Source organism: Etheostoma spectabile, chromosome 7 (genome assembly GCF_008692095.1).
Source record: "Etheostoma spectabile isolate EspeVRDwgs_2016 chromosome 7, UIUC_Espe_1.0, whole genome shotgun sequence".
NCBI classification, from domain to species: Eukaryota; Metazoa; Chordata; class Actinopteri; order Perciformes; family Percidae; genus Etheostoma; species Etheostoma spectabile.
The window spans coordinates 31,028,967-31,055,641 of NC_045739.1; the positions used below are offsets into that span (position 1 = coordinate 31,028,967).

General features: G+C 40.3%; 2 protein-coding genes and 1 long non-coding RNA gene across 9 annotated transcripts; 1 reads left to right on the forward strand and 2 right to left on the reverse strand.

The window, feature by feature from the left end:
* Positions 1–137: 137 nt before the first annotated feature.
* On the reverse strand, positions 138–26,539 carry pfkfb1 (6-phosphofructo-2-kinase/fructose-2,6-biphosphatase 1). Of its 7 annotated transcripts, XM_032521236.1 has the most exons (15): positions 26,380–26,539; positions 25,750–25,892; positions 9,350–9,475; positions 8,902–8,998; positions 8,722–8,788; positions 7,018–7,092; positions 6,766–6,822; positions 6,545–6,666; positions 6,204–6,411; positions 5,578–5,724; positions 5,389–5,493; positions 2,067–2,196; positions 1,739–1,801; positions 1,590–1,654; positions 138–711 (listed from the first exon to the last, which is right to left on the reverse strand). In XM_032521236.1, the coding sequence occupies exons 2-15, from the start codon at positions 25,760–25,762 to the stop codon at positions 634–636; spliced, it is 1,353 nt and encodes a 450-aa protein (XP_032377127.1). In that variant the 5' UTR covers positions 25,763–25,892; positions 26,380–26,539; the 3' UTR covers positions 138–633. The 7 variants fall into 7 exon arrangements, with proteins under 7 accessions (XP_032377127.1, XP_032377125.1, XP_032377126.1 ...); XM_032521234.1 differs by lacking the exons at positions 25,750–25,892; positions 26,380–26,539 and adding an exon at positions 13,625–13,870; XM_032521235.1 differs by lacking the exons at positions 25,750–25,892; positions 26,380–26,539 and adding an exon at positions 13,625–13,869 and having other exon boundaries at positions 138–693.
* On the forward strand, positions 13,384–23,508 carry LOC116692744 (uncharacterized). Its single transcript, XR_004332769.1, has 3 exons — positions 13,384–13,394; positions 18,402–18,405; positions 23,444–23,508. It is a non-coding gene; the product is annotated as an uncharacterized LOC116692744 (long non-coding RNA).
* Positions 21,395–22,689, reverse strand: LOC116692743 (P2Y purinoceptor 1-like). The gene has a single exon (XM_032521241.1). The coding sequence runs from the start codon at positions 22,602–22,604 to the stop codon at positions 21,621–21,623; it is 984 nt and encodes a 327-aa protein (XP_032377132.1). The 5' UTR covers positions 22,605–22,689; the 3' UTR covers positions 21,395–21,620.
* Positions 26,540–26,675: the final 136 nt, after the last annotated feature.

Genomic DNA, 26,675 nt, shown 5'->3' on the forward strand with positions numbered 1-26,675 from the left:
TCAACATCAACAACATGTTTTCTTTGTTTGGGTGCTGTCCATGGTGCTGATTCGCACCTTTATAATTAGATTAGCAACAACACATTATCTGGGCCACAATTACACTGTAACAACCTCCCTACATAATCTTTTCTGTTTTTTCTTTAAATCATTTCCTCTTAGCCTCAAAACAATGTCAGGCTAGCCCCAGAGATCTTCACGTTACATTTAAGACTTTTTAAGACATTTTAAATGCCACATTGGATGAAATTGAATGCCAAGATGTTGTTTAAACTTTTAAGACCCTGCAGGTTCCCTGAATATTATGCATTCTTTTTTCTCTCTGTATCATTTTTAAGCTTTTAAACTGTAGTCAGATAAGACAACATTTCCCAGTCATGTGGCAAACAAAAGCACCTGTATGAGCCATGTCCCGTCCTGTGCAGCAGGAGTCCATGTGCTTCTGGAGTGATGTTTCCATAACCTCGTCCCATTCCTACCATCTAGTCTTCCCCTGTCTCGAAGCCCCTTCGTCTTCCTGCTTTCACACCATCAACCTTTAACTGGAGTGCGTCTCTAACATTTAGTGAAGCTAACAAATAGCAACACATCCCGGTGTACATGGTTGTAATCCTTCCCTCATACGGCCAGCATTTATATGTGGTCAGGAACAGTCTGCAGAGCGTCCTCAGGTTTTCTGTTGACGTTGACATTCTGCAACGACAGCAAAGACTATTGGCATGTCTCAAATCCATACTTCATATTTATTCTAAGCAGTTCTTTACTAGATAATGTGTGCACACTGGAAAGGTGACAGGATTAAGTATACTCAAACCAGACACCATGCTAAGTCAAGTTTACACCATTCTCCCATAATGCATTACAGAAAGAAAATGCAGAAAAGCCAATTAGAAAATAAATCTGGGCAAACAGTTCTAGAATCAAAGAAAAATTTGCTTCCTATTGAAGTCTAACTTGCAGTCATTGTGTGTTCACATTTATTCTACTGCCTACCCTGTATTTATCTAATCTGTAGTGTATTCATTTCACACCTCCAGCAGTTCATTCTGTATATCTGCACAATATTTTCACTGTCCCTCTGCACATGTTCTAGTGTTAATAATGTATATCATATCACACTGTCCATACTGTATATATCAGACCACTCATTATTTCATCAACTGTTCCAGTACAGTCCCTTCACCGTACACTAGCCACCATGAACTACTTGTCATACCAGACCAAGTGAGGCAGCAAACATCAAAGTGTGGAATTGATGCAACGTATTGCTTATGCACTCAACTTCAATTAGTAAGAGTAAGATTTTGACTTTTTTTAATTTATTTTTACCAAAGCTACATACCAGTGGTTTTAAAACCAGAGAAGGCGTAGTATTCACTTTTATTTTTTGCTTCTAATTATCCTAATATGGAAACCAAAAGGAAAAAAATATCAGTTCAGCTATATATTTGCTCATTCCTCCGCCAACACATATTCCTCAATTCATACACATTACTTAACATTACTGACAGCCATCAGACGCATCTACCACAGAATAGTTGGCAAAGCCTAGTGTCTATTAAGACCAATGTGTGCTTGTGGAAACTCACCACAGGCCTCTCTCGGTGTGTGTTGACTGCTTCAATATTGAGGTAAAATGACTCAACTTCACAGCCTGAAATTGAGGAGAGAGGCAGACTGTCAGAGAGAGCTTTACAGAGATATAAATATGTCTCACGCTCAAGCTTGTACCACCTACCATAAGCTATTGGTGTGAGTTTGAGCACTGTGTGGAGGGGGCATCTGAGATAAGGCAGCTCATCTTCACAGGGGGGAAGAAATAAGGTTATTCAGAATCAGGAACAGTTTATTGCCAAGTACACATATAAGGAATTTAACTTGGTGATGATTTGGTGCATAACAATAAACAGCGCTAGAATATGAAATCTATTATTAAAGTGCCTACTTTTATTGTGTAATTTAATAAACTATTGAGGGGGTGTAAGAGTTGACAGTATTAAGAGTGTTTGGGGTTTTGAAACATCATCACATACTGGTTTAATGTGTCCATTCCTGGGTGTGTGTACCTGCAGGTTTGTCCAGGAAGTAGGCCAGCAGGCAGCGAAACACAGCTTGGTGGCAGATGACCAGAACGTTTTCCTGCCTCTCCAGCTCCATGATGACCGGCTCTAGACGGTGGACAAGGTCCTCATAGGACTGGACAAGAAACAAAATGATTCAAGAGTTCATATTCACATTATTCAAACACACACATTCAATCTTGACACAGACATGTGTACTGTACAATTCCAAGACTTTTTCTATTCAGATTCTCTGAGAATATGTCTCACATTGAGTGGGAAAAGTGCCCCCTGAACTAGGCATACGTATCTGTTAAATATGAAGACGGTTGGCATAAATTCTACAGCAGGAGAGTCATCTCCATCTTTAAGGACCCCACCCATCCCGAGCACGGACTCTTCATACTTCTACCCACAGGCCGGAGGTACAGAAGTGTTAAATGCAGGACCTCCAGACTAAGGAGCGCTTCATTTTCGACTCCTTAACAGCAGATAGGAGTTTATACTCATGGTCCTCCTCAAAACTGTACTCAAGTGTTTTTCCAGTTTGCACACGCATAACTGGCACTGTTTTAAACATGTTTTGTTCTGTATATTTGCAGTATACAGTATATTGTAGATTTTACACAGTAAGAATTTGATTGTACAGGGCAACATGTTTCCTTATGTGACAATTAAAGACTGGAGACAGCTAGCCTGGCTCTAAAATAACAAATCCACCATGGGGCACTTTACCTCCACATTACCTAATTTATTTTATTTCATTTGGAGGTGGAAGATATCCAAATACACTCAAGTACTGTATGAAGTACAACTGTGAGGAACTTGTACTTTACTTGAGTATTTCTATTTTATGCCACTTTATACTTTCAGAGGCATACGCTGCACTTTTTACTCCACTACATTTAACTTTAATTAATGATAACAGACTGAGATTATTTATACACGTCATCAACATAACTAATTATGATGTTCTATTATAGATCACGTTACTCAGCAGTATTTTACACATCAATTAAAATTAACTCCATCTTTAACAGCTGCAAAATCAAATTAGTTTATGATGTCCCAGTGCATTCATAATTACAATCCAATGAAATAATATTCTCAAATGGGCCATTTTGCATCATGATGAGAACTGTTATTTTTGGTATTTTAAGTGTATTTTGATTCTTAGGCGTCCTGCACTCGGCCTGCGTGGCGTGATGTTTCTGTTGCGTGTCAGTTGCGTGTTGGCGGTGTGGCGTTGTCTTTGTACACCAGAAACATGTCTGATGCGGGATGCGGCTAGCCTCGTCTGTTCACATGTTTCACATTGATAAAATCACACATGGGGAGAGAGTTGTGGAAATTTGCTGCGCTCCAGCAGCAGTAGTATACTGTACTTCATGTTAAACATAAATATATACTGATTTACTGATAAATTGACAATGATAACTGATTTGATAACTTTGGCAGTATTGATGGAAAAATAGGCTACAGAATATTTTGTTCTGTATTGAATTAACAGGTGCAATATTTGAGAAATATTTTTTTTTTTAAATTGCATTTATATCTGCATTTATGTCAAATCCTAGAGACTTTCAAACATCAAAATGACATTTATTAAATTAAGTATATGTGTTAAAATGACATATAAACGTCTTTCGTGTTTTATTTTGCCTGGACCCGCTCCAACACGCTTGCGTGCCGCGTGAAAAATAGGCGTCGGCCCTATTTCTAGCATGCAAGCGGCTGAGACGTGCGGTTGCAAGCTCTAACCTGTTAATATGTTAATATGGGAGCCGAAATAAAAACGGACACACTGACATGCTCCCGCTCTGCAGGCAGCGTGCAGGAGCCCTTATACTTTTGCCTTTTTAACTGAGTTAAGTGTGTCACTGAAAGGGCCTATTTGTATGACCTTCTTTTGTGTTCTTTAACCCCCTCTTAAAGTAGCCCAAGTAGAATATGTTTTACAATTTCTTTTTTCCGTCGGATCATATAATCTCGACATTTCCGACCGCACCTAAAGGCAACCTAATTTTACGAACAAAGAGAGGGGAGAGGAGGATCCATTTTACTTCTATGGGAGGGAGGGACTGGGATTTGTGCTGGTGCTTGTTGCAGGAAACAGTCAGCTGTTGTTTCACAAACTCTGGGGCAGTTCTGTGCTTGTGTTTCATGCCTTACCCTCATAGTGTTTTAAAACTTTCTTGTGGCAGCAATAGAGACAGTGATGTTTCCCATTTCCTGTAACCCATCTCACACCGCCTCCAAACGTACTGCCAAGTCTGATCTCTGGTTACACGACTAGCCACCGCAGTGTGTGAGGTTGTGTTTCTACAAAAAGTAGAATCAGTCTTGGTTTTTTTCAGCCCCCCATACTGCACTCCCAGCCACAGTACCCCAGTTCAAAATGAACGGGCAGACCCGTGTTTTCGCTGCACCTTCTGACGGCTGACGCAGGCTGTGTGAATGCACAAGATACCTGTCTCCGCACTGAAGCTTTATATTTAACAGAGAGATATCAGAGTGGTATCGATCGTCTCGTCTAACAGTCTGCAAGAATGCTAATAGTTTTTCCTGCCCCAAAATGTTGCACTATTACTTTCAACTAGTTCTTTCAAACAATTAGACTAGAATAGAAGGCCTTTATTGTCATTTCACAGTGCAGTACTTGTGCAACGAGATTGAAGCAACCCCTTTACAGTGTCACAAAATATAACAATATAAAGTATAGGTACTTCTGAGAGCATCTATATACATATATAAAATAGTTTAGTATACACATTATTGAAAAATATAGTTTGGTGTATCAAAAGTTCTGAGTATTAAGTATAGCACAGTAATGAGATTAAGTGATTGAGTATTAAATATTGCAATGATAGCTCAGTTCATAACAACAGAACCCATAGATCATTTTGGTCTCGTCAATGAAACATTTGGCAACTTTTAAAAAGGAAACCTTCCATCTAGGATCTTATCGGCGTCCATTTTGGCGTCTCGCGCTCGCCATCCACTCAAAACGTAATGTTACTACTCTTTGTGTGCGTGGCGTAGTTTTTTTAATGTTACTAGTTGTTGCAAAAGCGTGTGGGAAAAACTACAAAGTTTGCTAGGCCAAAATGAACGTTAATCTCGCGATAAAAAAATTGATAAAATGTAAAAATGGCTTTGCGTTATCACCGTTAATAACGCATTTAACTGACAGCCCTACTTTAAACCAACCCGTGCTCACTGGCCAACACAGACAACATGTGGGTTACTAAAAACAACTCCCAGTGATACTGGTACAATGGTTAAATAAAAGTTTAAAAAGCCACAGTATCTTCAGGGAAGCACTCACCTCACCCTTAGGGTAACGATAGCGATACTTGTCCTGGTCTCTCAGTGCAAACTCTTCTGGTAAATTCTGCTGAATCTCCTCGTAGGTTAGCTCCTCACATACACCCTTAGTGAGAAAAAGGAACGTGAACATCACCATACTAGATAAAAAGCTACTGAGAAAGGCACTCCGAGTAGGGAATAAACTCACGGCGTCTATCTCGTTGAGGGCCTTCCACTGTTCATACTGGACTCCCAGAGCCTCTGCAGTCTGGATGGTCCTCTTCATGTGGCTCGTCCACACCTTCAGCTCTCTGATGTTCTGACCACGGATGAAGGCCGCCAACGCACTGGCATACTGGAAACAAGCAAGCGCAAAGTTGTTAACATTTTAAAATGAATCTTTGACTGCTTTAAAACTGTTTTAAAGCTATAGTGTGTAGTTTCTGTCTCCCCCATGAGGAATACTACGTAATGACAACAACATGATACAAGCCTTTAGTGATTGTACACCACCCCCACATGGAGAAAAACATAATGGACTCTTCAGAAGAGGTAATTATTTTCACACAAGTTACTGAGAAATACAGAGAGAGTTTTGTGTTTTCTGTTGCACAACTAAAACCACTTTTGAACAAGCACATGTTCAAGACGATTATGATTGGTTTAGAGAAAGAAAGGCAAATAAACCAGAGCACATTTTTCCCCCATCCCAACAGGCTGTGTGGACCAGCCAGACCCTCCTCCGCAGCGATGTGGAGGAGGGTCTGGCTATGCCAGACTGAGGGAACAGCCACCAACAATACTTCCTCCACTGGTACGGTGTAATCTCCTTACCTTCTGTCCTCGAGGGGAGAGGCCCGAGTCTCCCCCGATGCGACCTAGCAGGTTGAGTTCACTCTCTCCATGGCGGCTCAGGTAGATGGATCTCGGTGTGACGTGGATGTTCATCAGGTAGTAGACTATCCTGCTTTGAATGTGGTCCAGCACCCGGTTCACCAGGTATCTACTGCCCACGTCAAAGATCTTGATGTAGGAGAGCCTCCTGTTCAGAATCAGCATTCGGGGGAAAACAAACCATGATGGAAATTTGATGGAAATTGTTACGTGAGACTATGCTGTCCACCACCCACTTTCCCTTTTGATCTCACAGAAAGAAAAGCATTATGGGTCAGTACCTGTCCTTCTCATCGTCTATAGGCATGTAGCTGGCCCTGTAACAGTCAATGCGCTGGGTAAAGTCCTCCATGGCCTCATCTATGTCACGACCCACGTAATCAGGACTCCCAAATTTTACTTGCTGTAAAGGAAAGAGAGTTTGGGAATTTAACTGAACACTACGTCCCTACCGCCTCTGCAAACACTTACACAACACACAAAAAAACATCTCTTAACTGACCTTAATATTCTCTGCAATGATTTCTGGGTCATCACAGATTGATTCCACAAAGAACACCTGCATACAAGAAGTCATCATGAGTTGGATTGATTAAATGAATGTGATGCATATTCTTTATCATCCAAACAGCCTGCTTGCTCTAGCTTCACACTGAACAGACGCATATGATGTGTAATATCAATCTGATCATCTGACTCTCTGCAAGAAGGCGTATAAGCATATTTGTAAAATGTCTTCTACATTTGTACTCACTTTGTAGCCTCTCTCATTTGCATAATTCAAAATGATTTCCCTCCTCTCCCTGGTGGTGTTGGTAGCATCAAATACCTGGATGGGACAGAACTGTTATTGATATATCCTTATAATATTGGCAAATAAAGTACATTTACATTGTTCATAACAATTGTTAATTATTTTAAATTGTACAACATATAATTAGATATGAGCACACAACAAAGCTCAAAAACAACATTTTTATAATTTCTTTTCTCAATTGAAGGCTTTTCTTTTTAGTCTTGGTGAAATAGGCAGAAAGATGATTCTCTCTAAAAGGTACTAATCTCAACCTTAAAGGGACACTCCAGGGAATCAGTATAGTTGGGGGTTAGGGGACTTGAGAGAGATAGAAGTAAAGAAGAATTGTTGATATTTGCTCTAAAAAAACAGAATCCTACTATTCCCATAATGCAAATTATGATAGTGCCTTTCATTGGATCTTGCCGGGTTCCGGCCGGGTTAATTTCTAAATCTTCACCCAAAATTGTAAAAATTGCAAAATAAATTTGTAGCCTTTAATCAGAAATCTGAACTGGGACAATCCTGATGACATCACTCTGACGTGATTAGGGTTATCCACGGGAGACAATAGACTAATCACAATGTTTGTTTACAAGAACTCCTGGGCAGAAAACTCCAGCGTCTCGTACATATTTTATATTTTAACATTTTTAACAGTGCTGAGCAAACGTGGGTGAGGAACAACTTTTCTCAAATGCATGTTTGATGTTTTCAAATATCAACACTTTGACTAACGCTGGCTTAGAAAACTAATTCACCTGTTGGGCCACAGACTAAAGGAACTAGCAGTCAGTCCGAGTTGCTGTTTCTAACACTAGATTTGGTTCATCAAAGACACTACCAAAACAACACAGTAGAGAAAATAAGCTCAGCAGAGACAACAGATCTGAACTCTATGTTTTACTATATACCTTTAAACAGTTAACCCTCCTGTTGTCCTCGGGGTTAAATTTGACCCATTTTTCAAAAAGTTTCTAACTCCGAAATTTGGGTTTCCTTCAACCAAATTGTAAGAAACAATAATGTGACTGCTTCCATACAATGCTACTCACAATAACTGATCAGTTCACTATTTTCATTGAATTGTGTTTTATTTAAATTCATAGAATTTTAAGAGAAAAAGACTTAAGAACACTGAAAAAAGTGACAGAAATATAAGACGAAAACAACAAAAACATCCCAAAAAACGCAGAAATAATTGACAAAGACATTGTAAAAAGTGAGACAACTTTGGGAAAAGTTAGAAAACGTCCAAAAGTGACAACAAATGCCGGAGAAAGCTTCAAAAACAACATAAATGTCCAAAAGAAAAAAATCAACAAAGAACTCTGGCAAAAGTGACAAAAGTGTCTTAAGGAGGTTTTAACTCAAAATTTTGACCCAGGAAAACTAAATGTTGGTCTATGGGAAGACAACACGAGGGTTAAATGGCAACAGAAATAAAAAGTTTGCCGATTTCACATATCTCCGCAATTTAAACCACTGCTAGATGTCTACCTGAAACCTCAGTCCATATATGATGGATTGATGAGGACCACAGGCTGACTGGTACTCTCTATGACCAATAAGCTGACACACACACACACACGCACGCACACACGCACATACACACTTATCAGTGCACGACTAATGGACAGTTTCAGGTGTCCTCTTACTCACGGCTACTTGTCCCTGTTCCTTTGAGAAGTAGGCAGCGACGTCTTTGAGGGCGGCTGCTGCACAGGCCCTGAAAGGGAATGATGAATGTGGATTAAAATGACAGTGACAGACAAATCAGACAACATAAACTAATAATAATATCCAACTCTTGTCTGTTTTGACAATTATCAGCCGTCTTACTTGCGGATCCTCATGGCCTCCTCATTGTCCGGTTTAAAGAACTCAAAGTTCTTATAGATCTTGACAGCCTCCCTGCGGTACTGGCCCACGTTGAACACTGGTTGGATTAGAGAAATACAATGTGAATATTTTCTAGTTTCTTCACTCCTCTGGGACAGTAAACTGAATGTCTTTGAGTTGTGGACAAAACAAGACATTTGAGGACGTCGTCTTGGGCTTTGGGACATTTTACTGACATTTTAGAAGCCAAACAACTAATCCATTATGGTAATTTAGAAAATAATCAACAGATGAATCGACAATGAAAATAATCTTTAGTTTGCAGCCCTACTTTTAGGGGAAGAAAAACGGATGGTGTTCATTATGTTATTAACTCCCACTGTAATTAACATTAAAACAGTCAATTCCATGTCTAACCAAGATTTAGGGATTCACTTTGCAAACTGACTTTTTGTAGGCACGCCGATCCAGTTCAGGTAGTGAGTGAGCTTCTTGGAGATGTACGTCTTCCCTCTGGCTGGCAGCCCCACCATCACAATCATCGTGGGAGAGTTACAGAACTGCGGCACTGAGGCTGTGATGAAAACAAACGCACAATAACAATGAAGTCATTCAGCAGAAGAGCGTTAGCCTTGTGCTCAAATGGTTGAATGCTGCAGGACGTGTCGAGTGTGTCGCTGCCAGGGTAACCTTCATCAACAGTGAGAATAAGAGCGCCAAAGGGGCAGCTCAGATGTCTGCAAACTAGTGGAGGGAGTCACAAGGCTTATCTGCATGTCTCCGGCAGCAAATAAGCGGACACAAAAACAAGAAATTGAAACAAAAAAATGGGAATTAGTCGAATACACGCTTAAAGATGTGAATAACAACTTTGACTGACCAGATGCTTCTCCTCCTCTTCCAGAGCACACATGCTGTGCCATATGGCCGACAATCACAACAACAAAACACTCATAATCTCCAAGTCTGTTAAAATGGCAGTCTCTTCCCTGCAGATCGCTACAAAATCAGCTCAGCTTTATGCAACCAATGTACACTAATATTACACCATTATTCTTCCATTCTAGGGCTGCGGTTCAGACGGTGTCACTCTTCACAATTATTTAACAATGAAGCTACAGTGAAGAAAAGAGAGGCACCGCTTTAGAATGACCTCTGATATCAATCAGCATTCCCGGCTCAGACATCTCCACACAAACCCAATATAAGGTAAAGAGTTTGTGTGTTTCTTACCGAGTCATGACCCAGTTGTTGCATGCTTGTCTTTCTCAAACAATGCCAGTAATTTATAAAAGGCAGACTGTAGGGTTGCTTGGCAGTTAGCTGTACCCCCAAAAAGTAGCCCGGATGGCCTATGTGTGCATACACAGGGACGGGGAGGGCCTCCAGGCTGTTCGATTGTGAATGAAATGTACTGCGTCAGCAAAACACTGAAAAGACCACGTCAGAGACTGAACAGAGAGCCAGCACAGACTTGGCTTGGTCCAGCCTGGCTGTTGTCCCATGACTGACTCTTCTGCCGCCTGAACTACCAGCATCCCCCAGCCAGACTCAGGATTCAGCAGCATGAAAACACACCTATGACCGCTGAGTGTTAAAGCAAACACCAGCTTCATCTGTTGAAACAAGAATGAGTTAAAGTATGCTTCTTCTCCTAGTCAAGCTGCATTTACAGCCTCTCCTGCGGTTCAGGTTGTAGCCCATCCATGGCACCCAGATCTTGAGCAGAGGAGTCTGTGTGAGTTTCTTCTGCTCTGCGTTAATGCGGAGAGCCATGAGGCCCGAGTGGCAGGTGAACGACTGAGGCGCACAGCTCTGTAATCCATGTGCATGTATGTGTGCTTTACTGAACACTCCCTACTGCAGGTCAGCTGACTGTTGCTAAGGAGAAGTACTTGGTAGGCAGGAGAGGGGGGGCTCTGAGGCCATGCTGCTTGTCTGCTTCTCAGCCTGTTTGTTACATGATTTTAAAGGCCTGAGAAGGGGAGCTGCCAAAATCTGTGGTGATGTCAGACAGCTTAGAAGCATTCAAATTCCCCCCCCCACCCCACCCCCGACCTATACATCTGTTGTTCTGACACAGCTCCTTTCTCAGTTAGAGTAAAAGCAACAGAGACATGTGAGACAAGTGTAACAACGGTGTGGGAGCCTCATGAATTCAGATCAGAGCACAGTTGGTGGGGCACAAGCTGTTTGTCAAGCTGGGACGAGTAGTGGGGCGTCTCCTTTCATACCACTAGAGGGCAGTTTAAGCAAAGATCAAGGCTACTCTAAGAATATTATTAAAGGTCCTATGACATAATGCTTTTGGATGCTTTTATATAGACCCCTAATACTGTATCTGAAGTCTCTTTTATATAGACCTTAGTGGTCCCTAATACTGTATCTGAAGTCTCTTTATATAGACCTTAGTGGTCCCCTAATACTGTATCTGAAGTCTCTTTATATAGACCTTAGTGGTCCCTAATACTGTATCTGAAGTCTCTTTTATATAGACCTTAGTGGTCCCCTAATACTGTATTTGAAGTCTCTTTTATATAGACCTTAGTGGTCCCTAATACTGTATCTGAAGTCTTTTATATAGACCTTAGTGGTCCCTAATACTGTATCTGAAGTCTCTTTTATATAGACCTTAGTGGTCCCTAATACTGTATCTGACGTCTCTTTTATATAGACCTTAGTGGTCCCTAATACTGTATCTGAAGTCTCTTTTATATAGACCTTAGTGGTCCCTAATACTGTATCTGAAGTCTCTTTTATATAGACCTTAGTGGTCCCTAATACTGTATCTGAAGTCTCTTTTATATAGACCTTAGTGGTCCCTAATACTGTATCTGACGTCTCTTTTATATAGACCTTAGTGGTCCCTAATACTGTATCTGAAGTCTCTTTATATAGACCTTAGTGGTCCCTAATACTGTATCTGAAGTCTCTTTTATATAGACCTTAGTGGTCCCTAATACTGTATCTGAAGTCTCTTTTATATAGACCTTAGTGGTCCCCTAATACTGTATCTGAAGTCTCTTTTATATAGACCTTGGTGGTCCCCTAATACTGTATCTGAAGTCTCTTTTATATAGTACTTAGTGGTCCCCTAATACTGTATCTGAAGTCTCTTTTATATAGACCTTGGTGGTCCCCCAATACTGTATCTGTGTGTGAATCTATCTAATCTATCTATGTGAGAATGCCAACGATGGTCGTTCAAACTTGTCCTTCGGTGTCCCTAACAACCATGAACACTGTTGTTGCAACAGCTGGGAGCGCTAAAGAAACAACCGGGCTGTCAAGTTCACAAGAATCGAGCAGATGGACGGACAATCTGAAAACCTAATGCCTAATTTCTCGTTCCATGGCCGTTGCAACTCCCCATGACACTGTAAGGATGGACTGATTAGATGGTGATATTTTCCCAGTACAGCAACAGAACTTTTTCTCCATTGATTTTCCAGTCCAGTCCAAAGAGACTGGCAGAAAATGACAGTTGAAGGTATTTTAAAGACCAAAAGATTCAGGGCTTTTGAGAAAACATGTATTTCATCACTTTCCACAGTGAAAGTAACTGAATGAAGACCAGATGTGAAGACCAGATGTGTCCAAACATCAGCTCTGTGGGTAGACAAACAACCTGGATCTTTCCCATAAATCAATGTCTGTCTGCAGGTTTTACAAATATTTAAAAGATAGATGAGGTGATTTTTTCAGACTTTTGAAAAAATACTTCAATTAAAAGATTTAAAAATTACTTTTTTTCTTAAGAAAAGCCTGACAGCAACGATATGAAACGTATCATGCTCGATCTTAAAAGAAAGTTAGGGTAACGTTAAACCCTAATGCCATTCATGTCAATCCTTCGATTAACGTTTTTACATTACATGTCATGTCATTAGCTGACGCTTTCATCCAAAGCGACTTACAGTTGCTATACATGTCAAAGGTTGCACGCCTCTGGTGAAACAAGGGGTTAAATGTCTTGCTCAGGGACACATTGGTTGATGGATCACAGTGAGAATCATTCCCAGGTCACTCACACCATAGGTATGTGTCATATCTGGTTTTGGCCTGTGTTGAAAGTCTAGTTGTTTTTGGGCAATGATTAGCAAGGCAGCGATAGCCACTAATGACCAATGTTTCCTGATTTGGCCTGAGCTTGATCAATAAGAGAAAGTAAGAACAAGATATTCTATTGGGAGTAGGCACCGTCAGGAGGTCAGCATGCCCACCCCAACAGCCACGGGGGATTGGAGCTGGAGCTCTCCCGCAAACTAGTTTTTCAGCTACCTCCGCTCTCTCATGAACGGTGCAGACTGCACACACAAACATAACAAGTCATAGGAGTTTTTCAAGGAAAATGAAGCATTACATGAACAAATTCCACCAAATATGACAAAGCAAGCAGCCCCCTCAAAGGTGACAACTTTCTCTGGTGATCAGACTGCAAAATCCAATCTGTTTTTGTTTGATGCGAGTTGCAGGGCCTGGTTGCAGTTCCAGTGCTCGTGAAGTCACTCCACATTGTTATCACTCATGCAAAGTATATATTACCTGTTAACAAAGCAAATGAGAGGAATGTAGAGAAGCAGCAATGAATACCATCAAATAACTGGCAGCTCTCTTAACTTCCTATTCTGCATATGTCACATATGTTCTATTAGAAGAAACCAGGCTGCAAGGGGATTTTTAAGTATTGTTTTTGCATGCTCTCTGGAGAGGGTGAGCTCACCTGCGTTGTCACATCCGCGGAGCCTCACATGTTCCGGCTGGGGAGGCTCCATTCTGCGCTACACTCCAATAAAGCAACCAGCAGAGCGGCTACAGACCATCGACACACTGGATTAAGAGGCCTGAGGCAAGTGAACTGATGGTCTTTTAAAGAAACTAAACCCCTCTGCTAAAGTGTTCTTAACCCTCCCCCTGCGATCCCTCTCTTTTCACGCCACATGTGACATATGATAGCAACAGACTGGGCTTGTCCTTTAATGTTTGCCAGGGCCAGAGTTCACGACGTACACACACCGTGAGGGAGAAGCTGCACTCAGAGGGCGCGTCGCAATGAGTGCAAAGGTCGCTGAGAAAGTGACAGCTGTTGCAAAAGAATTACGCTTACAGACCACAATCACTCGTCGTGCACGCCTGGTTTAGGGAACCGCAGTGAGGGTGTTCTTGTCAGCTGTGTCATGTCACTTCCATGACATGCACTCTTCAACAAATAGGGAGGGTGTGATGTGACAGCCAAACTCTGTTTCAATGATCAAGTCCTTGCTGTTCTTAATGACATTTCTACTGTGCTGAAACTTCTTGACTTAATCCATTGTTACTGTGTCCTGATTTAATTAAGTCTGTCTGCCTTTTGTCTTAAGGGCTTTCACACCTATCTTGTTTGGTCCGGACTTTTCGGTTTGAGCCAAACCAAAATTACACATGTGAAACCTCCCCTAGGACCACAGTCCGGACCAAACAGCTGAAATTTGGTCCAACCAAAAGAAGTAGTCCCGGTTCGCATCAAGCAGAGTCATGGTCCGGTTCGTTTCTTTTGTGAAAGCATTTATTGGATAGTTCGGACTTTTGGACTAAATACATGAGGCTCTGGCAGGCTATCTTCCTGTTAAAAGACCGTGGAAGCTCCTTTAAGGAATAGCTCAGTGGAGCGCTGGACGATAGGGTTTCTCCCTATCATATATATAAAATCAGATATCACGATATTCTTGACCAAATACCTCAATAACGATATTGAGGTGATATTCTAGGGTTGACAATAGGTGCTTTAACACACTTAGATTTTAGATAAATAATCATCAGTAATGTGGACATGATGTCTAATTGGGGAAAAGGCAAATAATAGACTAGCTAGAACAGTCTGGTAAGTTCAAAAAATTACATAACTTTACTGTAATGCAGCCAGTAAAAGACAACACTTATGTCATATTATGATATCCAAAATCAAAGACAATATCTAGTCTCATATCCCGATATCAATGTAATATCAATATATTGCCCAGCTCTAGCTCAGTGCTTAGTTTTGTACGTGAGAGTGAGACTGACTGTGCTCAGAGCAGACAGCTGTTGTCTGTCAGAGCAGAGAATAAATTAGCAGTTAACTTGTTAAGCAGTAGTAAATGTTCAGTGCAGGTTTCTGTTTGTCTCATGATAAATGCTTCAGCTCCTCAAACTAGGCCTGCACGATTCAGAGAAAAATATGAATCAGGATTTTTATCGATTTATACAATTAATTGTGCAAGCCTACCTCAAACTAAAGATGTTCCAATACAAATACCAGTACCTAAAAGTATCTAACATGTTGGTATTGGTAATTACTGGAGTTTATACACTGATACCATAACAAAAAAAAAAAAAACTAAAGAAAATGTACTTTAAAGTAATTTATTTATGTTCTTTATGTTATAACTGACTGTCAAACTGGATAATAAAAGAAAGTTCTGTGGTGTTCATTGTTTGTTTGTTCATGTTTCAAAAAGAGTTTGTCCTGAGCAACAACAAAGATAGAAATCATATCACATCCATACAGGGGCAGGAGTATACAGCTGGTAAAACATAATCAAATATAAAGTTCTTGCTTCTCAACAACGCAACAAAACAAACAAGACAAGAACTGCAGCAGCACGGGGAGAGCAGCAGGTGGCTGGAAAAACAGAAGCAGAGAGGGGATAGGAGAGGACGGGGGGGAAGCGCGTCTACAAACCAATCAATTACAACTGTCGGGAGACGCAGCTCACGTATGTGATGAGGACAGGATGTAGTTTTGGCACGTATATATAGTAGTGCACTGCATTACTGCAGTGTGAAACCAAAATTTACTGGAGCAAACGCAAAAAATAAATAAAAAAGGAACCTTGGTCTGGACTTTCAGGTGTGAAAGCCCCCTTAGTCTAGTGGCAAAATAAAGCAATACACTATGATCACCACGTGAGACCTTTTATTCAAAGCCCAAGTCGGCTCCAGCTGGAATTCCCACCTTACTTAATCAAAAGAAACTTAGTTAAAATTAGTTTGAGTCTTGTGAACTTCTGTCCCCACTGCACGGTGAATAAAACTCATCGGAACTAGTGTTAATTTTGCCACCTATTTTTAATGTATTCTTAGTCTCGTGCCAATGTCCTAGTTAGTTTTAGTTTCATACGTTTTTTTGTTAGTCAGGTTTTAGTCGACTAAAAGTCTGGTCATTTTAGTCTAGTTTTCTCTGACAGCTTCGATGCACCGCTACAGGAAATCATTCCTACCACAGGCAATTAAACTCTATAACACGTCATCACTGGGTGCTGATAAGACTCTGAGACTCCACAATACTGGACTAATGCAACCTGCGCAATTGGTTTAATTACATTTTAGCATACTATTTAGGCAGTTGCACATTTTGTTTTCCCATCCTGTATGCATTTAAATATTTGTTGTTATATTTTATTCCTCTTACTATTATTTCATGTATATTGTATCCTAGTTTTTCATTTATATTTATATTCTGTGCTGGGTGACTGATGTATGTTTGCTGCTGTAACACCATAATTTCCCATTTTTTGGGATCAATATCTATCTATCTGTCTGTCTATCTATCTATCCATCTATCTATCCTCCATCTGAGTTGTTTTACCGTAAGCACTCAAGAGGGGAAAAAGAAAAAGCAGTGCAGCCATTGGCTGAAGTGGTTATCAATGCAAGCTAATGTACTCCGACTCAAAGGTCATCCACAGACACACGGTGTGTGGACAATACATTGATCCCTTAGAAACTAAGTTACCAGACATCTGTGCTTTTTTTTCTCAAGACAAACATGAATTAAAAAATAAAACTATGGTGTGCAGGGTTAGAGAGCAGAGGCTCCACTGTAGTTTGGTTTAAATGGTTTAAACCTGTTAGCACCCCTTTAATATTTTCTGCATAATTGTGCAATCTGGAAATCCTATTCAGACTGAAATTTGTGTAGAATAGCAGAACAGTCAGAACTGGCGGGAAATGGGGGATGTTTAGAGAGGAACTCCACATAGTTAGATTTGTCTGCATTAACACAGGGCTGCCAACTCTCACGCATTGGCCGTGAGACACACGCATTTGACTGGTTTCACACGCTCACATGCCACACCCTCGATTTCTCACGCTGAAGTGTCAACCCGGTCGGTCAAATTTCTGAAAGATGAGTTTATCTATAGATTTAGCTGTTGAACCACTTATGATCGACTAGTTGTGCTTTCAGAGACTGTGAGGGGGTTAAAGAGCGCTTCCCGGCTTCAGGTATGTGCTTTGAGTATTACAGAACCCGTCGTCGCTTCGTGTCTATTCTCGTCTGTAAGACAGGGTGAGCAGCGCGGCTGTGTAGCGAGGCAACTTCAGTTCACTTTGTAGTGTATGCGCTCTGGGTTGGGGGGGGGATGACCGTTGCATTGTGTGTAGTCTCCAATAATGCAGCGTACACCTCCTCTACAGTTGTCAGAAGCCAAATGGCTGCGTTCTGTCAGACCGGTCTGAGTGAGATCACCATATCACGGAGCAATAACATGCACATACAACTGTATTACTACATCTACATCTGACAAACAGAATGGAGAGTTACTATTTTGAATGTCACAAAGTTGTAATAATGAGCAAATCTGATAAACATCTTGCTATACTATATATACAGTACTATATATACTATACTATTTATACTATACTATATATACTGTACTATATATACTATACTATATATACTATACTATGTATACTATACTATATATGCGATACTGCAACGTTGGGCCACTATAGTGCTTCTTTAACCTTGGTGCATCTCTAAATGTAACTGTAAATAATTAATTTGATGTTTTATAAAATGAACAAATAGTCTTTATTTTCACAAAAAAGTAAATACAGTAAGTGGGGCACGGAGGATGAGGGCCAAACATTACTGAACCTTGGCACAAAGGTTAAAGGAATAGAATTTATGTAAAACAGTGGTTCTCATTCTTTAGAATTTCAGTGGTCTTAGTTGATCCCTCAACATTAATTTAACTTTGGGTCCCTGGTCCCTACACCAGGGACCCCTGGACCTGTTCTCCACAGACCCAAATCTTCTCAGCTGTTGCTGACATATGCTACTGTCTCTTCATGTGGTTCATTATGTTTGGCACATTGTGTGGGTCAGTTCTTATATTATAAGAAGTTAATAATGTAAATAATGTAAATGCTAAATGCCCTAAAACCTGTTGATACTACAACAATGCAAGGGCTATTAACCCTACAGTTTTGCACATATCATGTAGCTTACACTTGATTTCTACATTTTTTTGCAAAAAAACTCTCCAGAAGGTGCCAATTAATGGTTTATTTTTCCAAATTTTTTCCTGGGGGGGCATACCCCCAGACCCCCCTAGGGAGAGCCCCATCCACCCCACATATAACAAATCCCAATTTAAACCCTGAAGGAAAAAGACCCAAAGAAATTGCTTTGTACGCGGCAAAATATGGGTTGGCCCCCCCAAATCTCACTCCAAGGTTTTTGAAAAAGTTGGCAGCTCTGTTAACAGGAAAGAACAGGCAACATGGTTTAGTCAGGGACATATAGAAGTTCTACATTTACTTCACAGGCTGCTCGGCAGGACTGTTCATCGATAACATCCGACACTGGAGTCTCTTGGTTTGAGGGAGAAGTTACAGAGTCTGAGGCTACAGAGGTGAGAAGCTATTTAACTACCAAACGGCGTGTTGCTCACAGGATGCAATATTAACTTTTTGTCCACCAGCCAAATAAATACCAGCCACTCAACAGACTACCATTGTTTTTTTTGGGCTGGTGCGTGAAGCAAATCTACCGGCCACTTGCATATTTTACCAACATTTGGCTAGTGGATTGAATTGTGTACCATGGCTGCATGTGTTTTCAGTTTTTACCTTTTTATGGAAAAGGTTTTTTTTTAATCTTAAATTGGTTCACAGGAGGTTCAGTCACAGTAATGTCATTACGTAAGCATGCTTGCAGAACAGTGTTGCAGACGCAGCATCTTTACTGTAGCAACTGCTGCTAAGAAAGACTTGCGTAGAAAGACTGGAAGCCACAAATGGAAATTTTTTTGCATTCATGCCCCATTTCACTTGATCTTTAATCTCAAACCGAGACTACAGTACATCTCATTCAGATAACCAGGTCAGCTTGTATCTTCTTGTATCCTGTTTACCATGCAATGGTGCATGGTTGTGCCCTTAATCAGAGTTCAGGATGTGGTGATTATTTGCTGATAAAACACGCAGACAAGACTTTCAGACCAGACAGATCACAGATTACATTGTTTGGTACAGCAATGTTTGTTGTGTTACATCTGTTGGCTCTTATTTTAATCTAATTATTATAGTCTAATATTTTACATGTCTAAAGACTTTGCAACGACTTTATGCTTAGGGAACTGATGCATGAAAGTTTCATGTTTCATCTCTACAAGGACTTTGACTTGGTTAGTTGGTACTGAACATGACTTAACAGTTCCATGAAAAATAACCGATTGAGACACTGGACAGAGAGCTACATGAAAATGTAGCAGATGGTCCAGGTTTAGAAAAGACAAGGCACACTGTTTGGTACAATACTGAACATAAACACAGCAAACATTGAGTAGTAGTTGCCACGGGTCATTGGCAGGGCAAAAAAACAGTGAACGTGAGCCTCATCAGGCATTTGCAGAAGCAAAATCGTTTAAGGTTTAAAACAGACGTACATAGTCCACGTTTGTCAAATGGTTGCTAAAGAGCCTATTGCCATACTTATAAACCTTGAAAGAGAAGCAAGAAAAACATATGAATTTGACAAAAACAATGACTGAAAACGTTTTAAGTCACTGTTCCATTTCTTTTATTGTGACTGTTATTGCCACTGGAGGGAACTACTAGAACTGTTGGGTCCTTGTTAATTATGTGGTCTAGTGGGGTCTAGACCTACTCTATCTGTAAAGTGTCTCGAGATGTCTTGTTATAAATGGATACAATAAAATTGAATTCCTGATCAATTTATTTGCATTAATTTGTCACCTTTATTGAAAGTCCACTAATCAATTATTTTTATATTATCAATTAACCAAAGTGAGATGTCACTCCTCTGCAGCTCTAACGGGCTTCTGCTTCATTTATTCATTGGTTTGTTTCCAGCAGTGGGAGAAAAAGGATACAGGTTCTGAACTATCAGAGTTGGAAAGTGCAACGGTGTCGGCCTAATCTCTCAACACAGATTCCTTCTTTACTGCTGGACTCTGACTCTTCCGCCTATCACTCAATCAAGCCGCTGTGGGAACGTGGTCTGGAGGTCACATTTAGCTCTGCAGATTGGTCCAAGATTTGCAATGGAATTGCAAAACTTCGTTATAAATGTAAAACACACAAGGGTACATTTATTCACCTGTTCTGGGCATGTGATCGCATTCAGACATTTAAGAACATTTAACATTATTAACATTTGCTTACTCAGTCTACCATATTATCATTGTCTATTGTTTGTCTGTATTTCTTGTGTGCTTACTTGCTTGTGTCTTTTTTTTTTTTTTTTTGCTGTTATTGAAAAAATGCTGCTGCTGTAACAACAAAATTTCCCCGTTGTGGGATGAATAAAGTATAATCTAATCTAATCTAATAAAAAGGTTCATTCTGTGGTCCAGGAGGCTATCGGTAAACAGTCTAGATTATCCTCATCATTTTATCTATCAAACCATACTTTGGAAAATCTTTGACACAGACACCACGTATTTGTTGATAATTTTTTAATTTCTAGAAGAAGAAAAAATATTTTACCGAGGTTGTCTGCCCCAAGAGTCCAAATAGTCAGTATGTGGTTGTCACAAATTCTGGAGACTTTGGAAACCACTGTTATTCTTCCTGCAGAGACTCAATACACTGTTTGGTTTAATATGTATGTGCTTAACTATTTATTTATTGTACAGTGCTAGTTAGTTTGTTATTTTTTTTTTTTTTTAAATGTCCATACTTCTTCGAACTTGAAGCAGCGTCTGCTCTTCGTTTTGGGTGGGATTTTTCTGCTGTATGTTTTTGTGTATATATACTGTAAAGGGACTTGAATAAGTTTACACACCCATGCTAAAGTTGATTAAAAAGAGGAATTAAAAAAAAAAGCCAATCTTTAAGGACACCAATTTTCTATGTTAGTGAATACTGTATTGTAAATAAATAAATGTTCCTCTTAGCTTTTTCTGATTTCCTCACATGAAAGTCAGTTACAAGAGTGGTAAGTTAGAGCGAGAATGGTACGCGTGTTGACTTTGTGCCATCAGTATGTGGTTAACCCAGGAGAGCGAGTTGGCAGTGAGAGTTACTTAGTGTCAAGTGCTGCTGTGAGACAGGTTTCCGTTTCCCTGTTTATATATATATATATATATATATATATATATATATGTATTTATGGGTCAATAAAGACCATGCATGGTCCTGGGCTGCAATCCTCAATTGGCATACATTATGTGAACCTTATTTCTGTTTTGAAAGAAAACAATTACACATCAAGAGCGGTTAATTATCTTAACTTCCTTTATTTGGAAGACTTAGCATGTGATAATCACATCATGAAACCCAAAGACCACAGCACAGATGTAAAGCAAAACTAATTTTTAGGCAAAGAAAGCAACTCAAAAGAAAAAGACAGAAGATTTAATTTACATTGTGATCATTTCACACTACTAGTTGTGTTGATAGCTGCATATCTATTACTATAACCGGTTGTGTTAAAATCCTAACTCTTGTTAAACTTCATCTGCAGTTTGAGCCACAGGCACACCGCAGGAGTTTGACGGAAACTGGCTGAACATCTGACGAGCTTGTTGGAGCAGCTGTCTGAGCTGAGCATTAATATCTTCATTTCCATGGAGGTAAACCAGAGGGTTGAGAGCACTGTTCAGACACACAAGGCCACGACTTATCTGATGAGCAACGTAGACTCCGTTAAACCATTCCCGGCATATCTTCTGTTTTTGCAGAACTCTTGACCAGAGGTTGAGGTTCTTCAGTACATGATAGGGGATGTAACAAACAGAGAAGAGAAGAATCACGACGAACAACAACTTCAAGCATCTCTGTTTCAGTTCCTTGTCAGTGGCATTTGTGCGACAGAGAACGACAACCACATGTCCATAGCAGCCCAGTGTGATGAGCAATGGGATACAGAACCCAGTGAATGTCCATCCAAGGCTGTATTTCAGGTAATCCTCCACATATGTCTTATGCGTAGTATCATAACATTTCCCAGGCTTGTTTCCAAATGTTTTGCTGTAGAACATGTCTGGAAGACTTTGGACACTCACCAAGACCCAAACCATGGCTGAGATCCCCACAGAGTGAGTGACAGTTATTCTTCCCATCACTCTCATTGGATGGACAATAGCCAGGTACCTGTACACACTTATACACGTCAGGAACCCGATGCTGCCATATAAATTCAGATTGAAGCAGAATCGTGTTATCTTGCAGAATGCGTCCCCAAAGATCCACTTGCTCTTCATGTAGTAGTACACCACCAAAAAGGGGAGCGTGAGCAGGTACAAAATATCAGCAAGTCCGAGGTTGAGAACAAATACATTAACGATACCCAGTTTCTTCCATTTCTGCAGCAAAGGCTTCAATCCCCATCCATTAGCCAGCAGACCGATGACGAAGACTAAGATGTAAACAGGAGGAAGGAATCTGTGTTCAAAGTTAAAGTTGACGCGAATACAGGAGGATTTATTCATTCTGTCTACTGAAAAAAAAGAGTTTCTCTGTGGGTGATCTGGCTTGTGAGTTGAGAACGACTATGGGAACTATTTGTAGAAAAAAACTTCCGCTTTCAAGCACCGTGGTTTCAACTACAGATTAGAATCTCATATGCATGTGTCCTTTGCAAGGCTTTAATTTGAGTAAAAATAGAACTACCAAAAACTAACCTAAAACTAAGCATTTTCAAAAACTAAACTGGCAAACCCGCTTTAAAAACTAATTAAAACTAAACTGAATTTGAAAACGAAAAGTCAAAACAAAAACTTCATGAAATATAAAAAATAAATATGTAAATTAAGGGTGCACAATTCAGAAAATGTCACGATTCGATATTGATATTTAGGCTCAAAATTTGATCCCAAATCTTTGATTCAAAAACGATTCACAGTATGTAAATGTTTTTACTTTTCCAATGTGATAGATCTATCTATCTATCTATCTATCTATCTATCTATCTCATATGTAGGTCCTTATGTCACACTCCATGTTTTAGCACAAAGTACACAAAGTACTGGTGCCTGATTTGCATGACAAATACGTGTGTAAGCAGTTTGGGTCATGCAGGAGTGCTTCATCTTTCAAACAAATGGGAAAGTAAGAGGTGCCCTCTGCTGGTAGTAGTTGCTACTTCAGAAATAAAAGACTCATCAAGACCTTTTTGAACAATCCTTATAAGATTTTGTGACTGTTTAAGTGAAATTATGATGCACTTCTGACAATGCCCATGTTTTTGAAGCACCGTAGCAAAGAATTTCTAATAAGGGAAGAACTTCCCCTCTCTCAATACTTCCTTCTGAACTGGTTGCAGTTCCAGAGTTCCACTAGAGGGCGCTCACAAGCCAGCGCAGAATGAATGGGACTCTATGGAGCTATACCCCTCAAAATCCATCCATCTACCCATGTTCTTTTTTGTTCTAAAAAGCCTTTTAATTTAAATTTCAATGACATCATACAGCCGGATATGTTTCTTCACGCCGTGCTCTGAGTCTCTCAAACTCACGGTTCTCTTTTCTGATTTGCACCCCCCCTCGGCTTCAAATAACTCACCGTTGTCGACTACGGCCGCTGAACAGGCTACACGTTGTAAACAGCCGTGGCCGCTTGCCTGGTCCTCCGGTAACGTTAGCCGTAGCAGGGTTAACAGGGTTAGCATGGCGGCGTTGGCTGCAGTTAGCTGGATTGGTCAGGATCACTTTACTGTCTCAATTGTTTTTCAGCGTACCAACTTGGGTACTCTAGCTATATTACACAAGACAAGGTATCTGTTCTTTGTAGCTGTGATTAATTAGCTTGAAGCTAATGCTTAGCTACCTGTTCAGGAGGAAATTAGCCAACTCTGCGTCCTTTTGGGCTCTAAAGCTGTCTTCATCTTTCAAATAAATCTCCAATATTTACCCGGGGGTTTGCAATGTCTCTGGTCACGCAACTTTTATCAACACTGTTGTTGATTTTGCACAGTAGCTTTTGAAAAGATGCCTACAAGTCTGGAATGTGTCTGGGGACACTAGTGGTTGCACTAAGACTATTAGAAACACTTTATTATGTTGTTCCATGATCTATTGCACATGTTTTTTCTTGTTATGACATTTTTCAAATGTTTTAATAAAGAAGTTCATGTTTCAAGTTAAAATACATGGAATCTTAGAAAATTATTTTATATTACCGTGGTATGGAAACTGGCATTGAGAATTGTGTTACTCTATTGGCACCGACTACTGAATTGTTGGTATCGTGACACGCCGACTTTGAATAGTAAAAAAATCAATACTATTCAAATGCAGAAATTACTATTTGAATGGGACTTTTTTTTATAAATATGTCGGCTAACGTTAGCTAATCTCCCTCTTCTCGCCTTGGCCTACCCGCATGCGTCGCTCATGTGACGTCTTATGAGAAACAAGGCATTGTGAGGTCTAAACTGGGCTGCACAATTAATCAAATTTCACGGTCACGATTTTGGCTTCCCACAATCAAATTTGCGTAATCGTCAATTGACTTGACAATACTATCAATCCAGACTAAAGTGAATGATATTAACTATGCATGCATGTTGCTTCCTGTAAATTTCAGGTTGTGATCGATTAGCAGGGCCTGCTTGTTTGTTTGATAAATTGTGATTGGCGGTTGGTGGTGCATGCAGAGCCTGCATGTCACACACTAGCAACAAACTGTGTATCCAAAACACTGACTACTGTAGCTTCACTACCCATGGAAACTCATGTGCATGCAGTGCCGCATGTAATCATTTTCTACACACAGAAAGCCTCACTTTCCGTGACAAATGTTACGTCACATACAGACACGCTACCCACATGGCTACCTGTCTTAACCCTTGTGTTATCCTCGGGTCAAATTTGAACCATTTTCAGTTTTTTCATCACAAAAAATGGGCCTTAATTGAAATAAGATGAAAATATCAACATTAGAAATATCAAATAACTTTGGAAAAAACATCCAGAAAAGCACCCACAACTCTGAAAAAGTGACACAAATGTCAGAAAAAGCGACAACTTTTTTTTGATGGTTGACGGGAAGACAACACAAGGGTTAAAGGGGAAGGCTGGTGTGGCTGGGTTCGCTCAGTTGGTAGAGCAGGCGCCCATATACTGTACAGACATTTTCTCCTTGACGCTGCGGGTTCAACTCCGACCTGAGGCTCTTTCCTGCATGTCATTCCCCCTCTCTCTCCCCTTTCATGTCTTCATCTGTCACATCTGTCCGCTGTAGGGCTCTTTTTTTCCGGCTCAAGCAAACAGTGAATACTTACAACTAAAGTTAGTGTGGGCTACTAGCTCTGAGTAAAATATTCCTCACTGCAACTTCTCAACGTCATCTGCTATGTTGCTCCAGCTTGCATTGCCAACATAAAATAAAAATAAAAGCATTGTCCCGTTGTCGGCTTCCACTAAGAAAGAAATTCATGTCCAACGTTGTTAGAACACATCAGATAACGTTCCTCAGGCTCTTTGATGGAGCTCTGCTTTCAATGAAGTTCAATCGTGACAAATGAATGGACTACTTGCGGAGAGACATGAAGATATGAATCAGAGGCACCAAAAGCATGTCTTGCCCCCCCCCCCCCCAAAAAAAAAACACCCCTTAGAATTGGCTGGTACTCACAAATCCATGGCATGTCTGAAGCAGGGGCAGAGGAAAGATGCAGAATGGGGGAGGATGGCAGCAACAGTTCAGACTGAAGCTGCAGCAGGCGGGAGACATCAAGTCCTCAAAGGGTCCAAGGAGAGTTTTATGGTCTTCTTTGTCTAATGAATACAAAATGTCCCCTCAGTCACTTCAATCAACCAAAAGCTCATGTGCTAAAGTTAGTTTTATATTTAGCTTAGCTAACGACACAGCCTAACACCAAAAGGTTGAATGAACCTACAGCACATGTACTTAAGTGTATACTATATACTAATAGTTCATTAGGAGGTTAAAGGGAAATTTCGGAATTTTCAACCTTTGGATTTTCAATGGATGTGGCTTTGTTAATGTGAACAGGAAAGAATGCAGGACTTTTACTTGTAAACAAGTGTTTTTCTCTATGGCATTGTGACTTGAACACGTAAAAGGACGGAGTACTTCTTCCACCACTGGCTAAAAAGTATATGTAACAAAACCGGATGCTCCCCATAGACGCGGCCACAGTAGCTATGCTAACGTCGCTACCATGCTAACACGCTAATTAGCATATATTTATTCAAACTACATCGAATTGGTATAGTATTAAACATGCAAACGTATATTTACCTTTCGTATATTACAACACCTTACCAACCAGGTGGTTTTAACTCTGCGCTAACCGAAGTGAGCAACATATTTAATATTTTAGATTTGTGACGTTGTTATGGCTTTCTATTATTAGCCGGTAGCTCCAGACAAAGACAGTTAAAGAAAGTTAAAAGGCTCCAGCCGTGTACCCCTGACTGCAGACCCGCGGACCTCAATGTGGGCGGAGTTAAACCTCTAAACCCGCCCCTCTACCTTTACCGTGACAGGTGATTGGCCAGAACGATTATGACAACAAATACAAAGAAATGACATGA

Coding starts and splice junctions, on each gene's coding strand:
- pfkfb1 (XM_032521232.1), bottom strand. CDS start 10,677: ATGGCTCTCCGCATTAACGCAGAGCAGAAGAAACTCACACAGACTCCT. Junction 7,093..8,721: donor AGGAACAGGGACAAGTAGCC/GTGAGTAAGAGG, acceptor TGTCCCATCCAG/GTATTTGATGCTACCAACAC. Junction 1,655..1,738: donor ACTCACACCAATAGCTTATG/GTAGGTGGTACA, acceptor CCTCAATTTCAG/GCTGTGAAGTTGAGTCATTT.
- LOC116692743 (XM_032521241.1), bottom strand. CDS start 22,604: ATGAATAAATCCTCCTGTATTCGCGTCAACTTTAACTTTGAACACAGA.